This window comes from Apaloderma vittatum, unplaced genomic scaffold, assembly GCF_000703405.1.
Source record: "Apaloderma vittatum isolate BGI_N311 unplaced genomic scaffold, ASM70340v1 scaffold19197, whole genome shotgun sequence".
Lineage (NCBI taxonomy): Eukaryota > Metazoa > Chordata > Aves > Trogoniformes > Trogonidae > Apaloderma > Apaloderma vittatum.
In genome coordinates, this window is record NW_009725868.1 from 562 (window position 1) to 7,204 (window position 6,643).

The 6,643-nt window shown below is 50.0% G+C and overlaps 1 protein-coding gene across 1 annotated transcript in view; it reads left to right on the plus strand.

Moving 5' to 3' along the window:
• Positions 1 to 620, plus strand: part of LOC104276678 (uncharacterized family 31 glucosidase KIAA1161-like) — a gene marked incomplete at its 5' end in the record, with an annotated part of 1,176 nt that extends 556 nt beyond the window's left edge. Inside the window, one exon of the mRNA XM_009873086.1 lies at positions 12 to 620. Coding sequence (XP_009871388.1) covers positions 12 to 620 — 609 coding nt within the window. The remainder of the gene's footprint in view (positions 1 to 11) is intronic.
• Positions 621 to 6,643: the final 6,023 nt, after the last annotated feature.

The following is a 6,643-nucleotide window of genomic DNA, read 5'->3' on the forward strand; positions in this document are numbered from 1 at the left end:
GGGCCTACCAGTCCCAGAACATCTCCTGCTTCTTCCGTATCATTGACCGTGACTCCATCTGGGGCTATGAGCTTGGCCTCAAATCCCTCATCCCCACAGTCCTCACCATCAGCATGCTTGGGTACCCCTTCATATCGGCTGACATGATTGGGGGGAATTTCTTCCCCAACAAGACAGATGGGGCAGTGGAGATCCCTGACCGGGAGCTGTATGTGCGGTGGCTGGAGCTGTCGGCCTTCATGCCCTCCATGCAGTTCTCCATCCCACCCTGGCTCTATGACAAGGAGGTGGTGGAGCTTGCGCAGAAGTTCACGGAGCTCCACCAGTCGCTGGTGGGGCTGGCGGGGGAGGTCACTGACACGGGCGACCCCATCATCCGACCCATCTGGTGGATTTCACCCCGTGACGAGGCCGCTCACAGGATCGACTCCCAGTTCCTCATTGGGGACACCCTCATGGTGGCACCTGTCCTGGAGATGGGCAAGCAGGAGCGTGACGTCTACCTGCCCGCGGGCAAGTGGCGCAGCTACAAGGGGGAGTTGTTTGAGAAGACGCCGGTGCTGCTCACAGACTATCCTGTTGACCTGGATGAAGTCGCCTATTTCCTCTGGGTTTCCTAACAGCTTCCTCCATCAGCTTTGGGATAACAATGCCTTACTTAGGACTTCATGACAAATAATAATTCTAATTGCACATTTCATTTGAAACTGGGGATAAGTAAGGGATTTCTCTCTCCTTGGGGTATTTTTGTTTTTATTTGGGGGGTGTGATTTTTTTTTTTTAATTGGGGCAGGTGGGAATACTGCAGTTGGGTTTTGGTAGGCAGAATTTCCTCTGTATAGATCTGGAAGGAGTTGTCAGTGACTGCAGATGCATAGTAAACCCAATACCTGTTCAGTTCCCAAGGATTTCCAGAGGTGAAGGTTGATCTGTGCCAGTGGGAGCATCTCTGATCTCATGGGAGCACCCAGCACCAGCCATGGAGCCATGTGAATGGGAGTGCAGCTGCACCACAGCCTGCCGTAATTTTTGTAATATGGCAAATATATTTAAAAGGACTTTTTTAAGAGCAGAAAACAAACCAGAGATCCATGTATAGACATGTATGTTTATTTCCCCCCAGTCTGGTGTGGCACTGGACTCACAGTAGCCCCGTGCTCCTGCTTTCCCAGGTGCCAGGCGAGCCAGGTAACTCGAGTCATGTCTGGGTGTTTTAACTGTACAGACTGCATATTACTTGCTGGGGCAGCTGCATCCCACCTCCTCACCCATTTTATATCCACTTCGAGGTGCTTGCCTGTGTGTTTTGCCTCAGGTGACAGCATTGCCTTCCCTAGAGCTGCACTGACCATACCAGCATGCCCCATTAGACTTTTAAAGCATTTATCACCTGTCTGTGTTACATGATTATCCTGCAGATATCATCCCTTTCGCTTTTTAAGGACAGATGAGCTTTCAGGGTTGTTGCTGGCAGAAGGACTGCCTGAAGCAAAGCCGTTCTCAACAAGAACATGCAGTGCTTTCCTGGGAACAGCTGGTTCCCGCCAGCAGCACGTGTCTTGGATTGATGGTGACATTTGCTGCTAGCCACCTTGCCAGTGGGTGGAAAACACCACCTTTTGCACTGATGGGTCCGTGCCAGTGGGTGCTCTCACTGCACCTGCAGAAACGTTCTTATCTATGATGAAATTAAGCTAATACTCATCTCTCTCTCAGGTCTCAGTTAGAGGTGATGATTTTGTTGAGGGTTTTTCTGAAGCAGCCACCCCCAAAGGGGTCTTCATCTGTCAGCTTTGTTGATGCTGGAGGTGGAATTACTGCCAGAGGCTTCTGGAGAGGACATGGGGTAACGTGGCCCTGCACCCCAGGACAGAGCTGCAGAAATGCTCTTTCCCAGCTTTCCCTTTTTTTTTTTGTATGGGCAGATGCATTTACAGAAAGCCATGGGCCATCTCCACTCTGAGACAGAGCAAACAGGATTGAAGTCTGGCAGCCTTCTTCCCCAAGGCAGGACATTCATGGCAGTGCCCTGGTTGGGAGCACATTTCAGCCCCTGAATTTTTAATTAGCCTCTGCAGAACCGAACTGCTTTGGCTTGGAAGGTTTGGGGCACCTTGCCCAGGCGGTGGCCAGCTAAGGAGAGCTCAGCCTCTGCAGGTTTTCTAATGGGATTGTGTCTGGGCTGAACGTGGGTCTGGCAGGAGTCTGCCACCTGGGAGACACAGGGAGATGTTTTGGGTGGGGTTGGCTCCCAGCAAGGATTTTTCTTAAGGCCTATCTCCAGGCTTTGCAGGAGGCAGAAAAGGAGGTGAAGTAAACCTGGTGGTTGTGGTGGGGTCCAGGAATAGAAATTGAGGTGTTTGGGGCAAAGTCTGAAATATTTCTTTAGTTAGGAAGGAAGTGAGGAAATTTGGTTTGATGGACTTTTTGGAGCATCCCTTAAGGTCTGAATCTGTCCTGCATAATTTGGCATTTCAGGCCTAAAACAAGGTGCAGGGGAGCATTAGAGGTCCCTGCCCAGCTGGAGCACAAGTGTGTCCAAAAGCTGGCTTCTTTTGGCTTTTAACTATGAAGGACTCAGGTCTGTTCCCTGCCACCAGTGCAAATGATAGTTGTGTCACATGTAACAGACACCCTCTGGCAAGGAGCTAATCCTGGAGCCCCAGTGTCAGTCATCAGGGCACTGGTGGGATTTGGCCCTTGGACTGGAGGGTGGAGGTGAAGGTGAGGAGTTCCTGGAGATGTCTGACCACAACCTGCAAGGACAGGGTGCGGGAAGGTCTTCTCCAGTCCCAGAAACGCATAAAAGCCATTCTTTGAGGGGCTCCAGGTCTCTTCTCTTTCAACCTTTGCTTGTAAAATACTTGTCCTCTCTTGGCATGAAAGTCATTGGGTGGAGATGTTGCTGCACAGCTCAGTTGCCGGTGAAGAAGTGGGATCCCTGGCACAGGACATAATAGGAAGGATTCTGGCGTGACCGGGAGATGTTCTGGGTCTTCTCCTCCTCTGTTTCTGCTGTGTCTCTCTTTCTGCATCCCTCAGAAGTAAGAGGTGAGGCTATGTGGAAAGAAACACAGCATTCCTGTTGTTATCTCTTTATTATTAAAGTAATGAGAGCAGCCAGTTGAGTGCCTTCAATCTCCTCATAGTGTTTTGAGGCACTGTCAGAAAGGTCATGGAGGAAGTTCTCTATTTGAAACACCTCATTCCTCCCTGCCCCCCCCCAAAAAAAAACAAGAAAGGACTTTATTATCAAAGTTTAAAATTTTATTTAACTATATTAGTAAATGCACAAGATTATAGAGTGCCCTTATTTTTCTAAATGCTATAGTTAGGGCGTAAGTGGCTGTGACTATTCAGGGCTCCAAGGTAGGAGAAAGGTAAAGCTGCTGGGAGGACGTAAGGGCCGATGCTGAAGAGTGTGGCCATATGGCTGGCTCTCTGTGGATCCATGGCAAGGGCCTTTCCTGCATGTTGGGGACAGGCTGAGCAGTTCTGCCTCAAGCTATTTCAGAGGCTTCCAGGTGCCCTTTACATCCAACTTTTTACCAAAACCACTATTTTTGACAGTAGTGCTGCAGGACTCGAGGACCTCTAGGACCTCGCAGACCACAGACCCCTTGGGAACTGCTGCTCGGGAAATTTCTCTGATTTACGCCATGGGTCACTGATCAAAGGAGGGCATAGATCAACTTAGCCAAGGAAAAGCTTTGAAGCGGTTTGGGAGCTGGATTCAGCAGACCAAGTCTGAGTGACTAGTCAATGGGATGCCCATGTGATTGAATTTTGAAGCTTGCACTGTTGTGTGTCAGGTTTTCTGGATGCTTATGTTTGCACGTGCTGGCCTACATTGGACTGTAATGCTGATGGGTTTCTTTTTAACCACTTTTCTAATTCTTAGTTGTTACAAAGACAGAACTGTAACATGAATCACCTTGATTGATATAAAATTTTGGAAAACAAAAAGAAGTTTAACTCTGTCTGTCTGTACTAAGTATGGGCAGTTGGTGCTTCAGGCAGTTTGGGGCTTTTTTCACTCTAGACTTCACTGAAATCAGAGTTGAAATTGTTGGTTTATTTAAAGCTTGCAGCCAGCAGCTTTAGATGCGTATTTTAAAGGGAGGAGCTGGCAGCAAGCCCTCTCTCGTGTTTGCAGTGGTAGCAAGAGATGGAGATATGGAGATGACCTGCTGGATCATGGATCGGCCTTGGGTTCTGGCAACAAAGGGAATAGCTGTGCCTTAGGGCTGGCATGGAGAAGACCATGTCCAGCAAGCCTCAATGTTGCATCTGCCCCTGGGGGTGGGGACCATGCTGTTGCACCCCTGTTTCTGCTGACATCCACTCAAAAAGCAGCCCATCAACACCAACTCCTGGGGGTTTGCTGCTCCCCGCTGCTCTCAGCGGACACGCGCTTCAGAACTATTTGCAGGCACTAAAGAACAGGAGCCGGCTCTTGGCTTCCTTTGGGCACTCCAGAAGGTCTGTCTGGTCCCTGTCTGTCCCCACTGTCCCCCTTTCCACATGACACTAATGGCCATGACAGGGATGGAGTAGATGTTTGTGGCTGTGGGAGTGCCAGAAATGGAGTGTGTGAAACTCATTTAGGAGCCTGCCTTGTCACACACCACCCCCTTTGCCCCACACAATGTTTTTCCTGCCCTTTTCATTGTTACTCTGCAAACCACAGTCTGCCTTCTGCCACCCGCACCGGCGAACATGTGCATCTTGGCTTGAGGAATGAGAAGGCCTTGGATTTGCTCCTTTTGCAATAAAAGACACTTTCCCAATGCTTTTCCTTTGCCTTCTGGGTGCAACCAGCATCCATACACTCAGCTAACACTCACAAGGAAGGGGTGAGGCTGGTGCTGGCTGGAGACCTGGGGGCAAGCTGGCAGCTTGCAGCACTTGAAGCCTTAGGACAAATCCTCAATAATGCAGGAGTCCTCCCTGGATTCAGTGGGTTTGGGTTTGGTTTGCACCCTCTCAAAAGTTTGCACCCTCCCAAAAGTCAGCACTGTGTGCAGAGAGGTGGTGTGAGGCTCACCAGGGGCACAGGGACAGCGAGTTAGATCTGCTCTGTGCTGGGTCCCAGCTAAGTGGCAGCGCTTGAAAACACATCCACAGCTCTCTACATCACAGGGAAGGAGTGTTAATGGCAAAGTCCAGACCCCAGTGAGGCTACAGCAAAAAAAAAAGCCTGATTCTTATAAAACCTTATTTCAAGAAGTCATGTATGTTGGCAGCAAAGTGGTGGCTGCTGACCCGTAAGGTCTTGGCTAGGAGTATTTCTGCCCCTGCCCAGAATTGCAGCTTTTATTAAAAGTAAGAAATAAACACTAGGTAAGCAGGCAGAGCCCAAGGCTGGGGAGGACCACAGTACAACGACAAGCTGACAGCACTAGAGCCCCTTTGGGCATGTGGCCAGGCTGGTAGCCCCGGGTGAAAAACAACCTCCTCGATGGCAGCTTGTCATGAGCTGGGAGTGACCTGCCAGCCTGCAGATCCCTCTTGCTGGGAGAGCTGTAAGGACAGTCTGGGCTGATGCAAAATCCCAAAGGCTAAGTAGAGAAAACCAATGATTTCTTTTTTTTTTTTTTTGGCCAGTAGAGCTGGGTGCTTTTTAGCTCAGCAGTCATCAAAGATCAAGGGCAATAAGCCCACCTCCAAAAAAAACAGAGAGCCTGGGGTGAGCAATGGATTGAGGGAAGAGTCACACACGACCAGCACATACAGCAAACAGCTCTTGCTTGGCCCCAGGAGTGCAAAAACTAACCTGGCCTGGAGCTTAGCAAGGCAAACAAGATATCCCTCTGGCAGAGCACAGCCCTAGCATGGTAGGAGGGTGCAAATAGGTGACTATGGTGCCACCGGCTCACAGGAGCTGCCTCTGGCACCAGTCCCCTGTGGCTCAGCTGGGCAGCAGGGAAGGGCGCTGGGGGAAATATTGCAAAGGGACAAGGATCTGGGGAGACGTTTTTGCAGCCAAATGGGACCAGGCAGCTCGTATCGTCACCTGAATTTGCAGAAAGCCTCAGTGGTGGTTTGTTTTTTCCCCTCCTAGGTTGTGATGTAGGTGGGTGACAGAGCCATGCACGTGGCACAGTTAGCATAGGGACAGAGGTGCAGTGTGAGAGGGCTGGAGTGTGGCTCTCCCACCTCTCGGCAGCACTGTGGGCATCAAATTTTCAGAAAGCTTTTTTCTCGCTGCAGCAACAGGCTGATGAATTTTGCTGGGCCCTTCTGGGATGCTCTGGTTGCCCCAAGCCCAGCTGTTGGGGACCCCTCTGCAATTCATAGAATCACGGAGTGGTTTGGGCTTGAAGGAACTTTTAACATCTTAAATCATCTGGTTCCAACTCCCTGCCATGGGCAGGGAAAGCCCTGTCCAGCCTGGCTTGGACACTTCCAGGGAGGCGACAGCCACAGCTTCTCTGGGCAAGCTGTGCCAGAGTCTCACCATCCTCACAGAGAAGAACTTCTTCCTTATATATCTAATCTAATTCTCCTCTCTCATAGTGGCAATACACGGTAAGTCAATGTTAACAGCAGAATACTTAAACATGCTGTAAATAAACCCGTGTGTGATTTTGAGAGGTCTTTTGATTGCAGAACCAATTATGGTTACAACCCGATCAGAGGC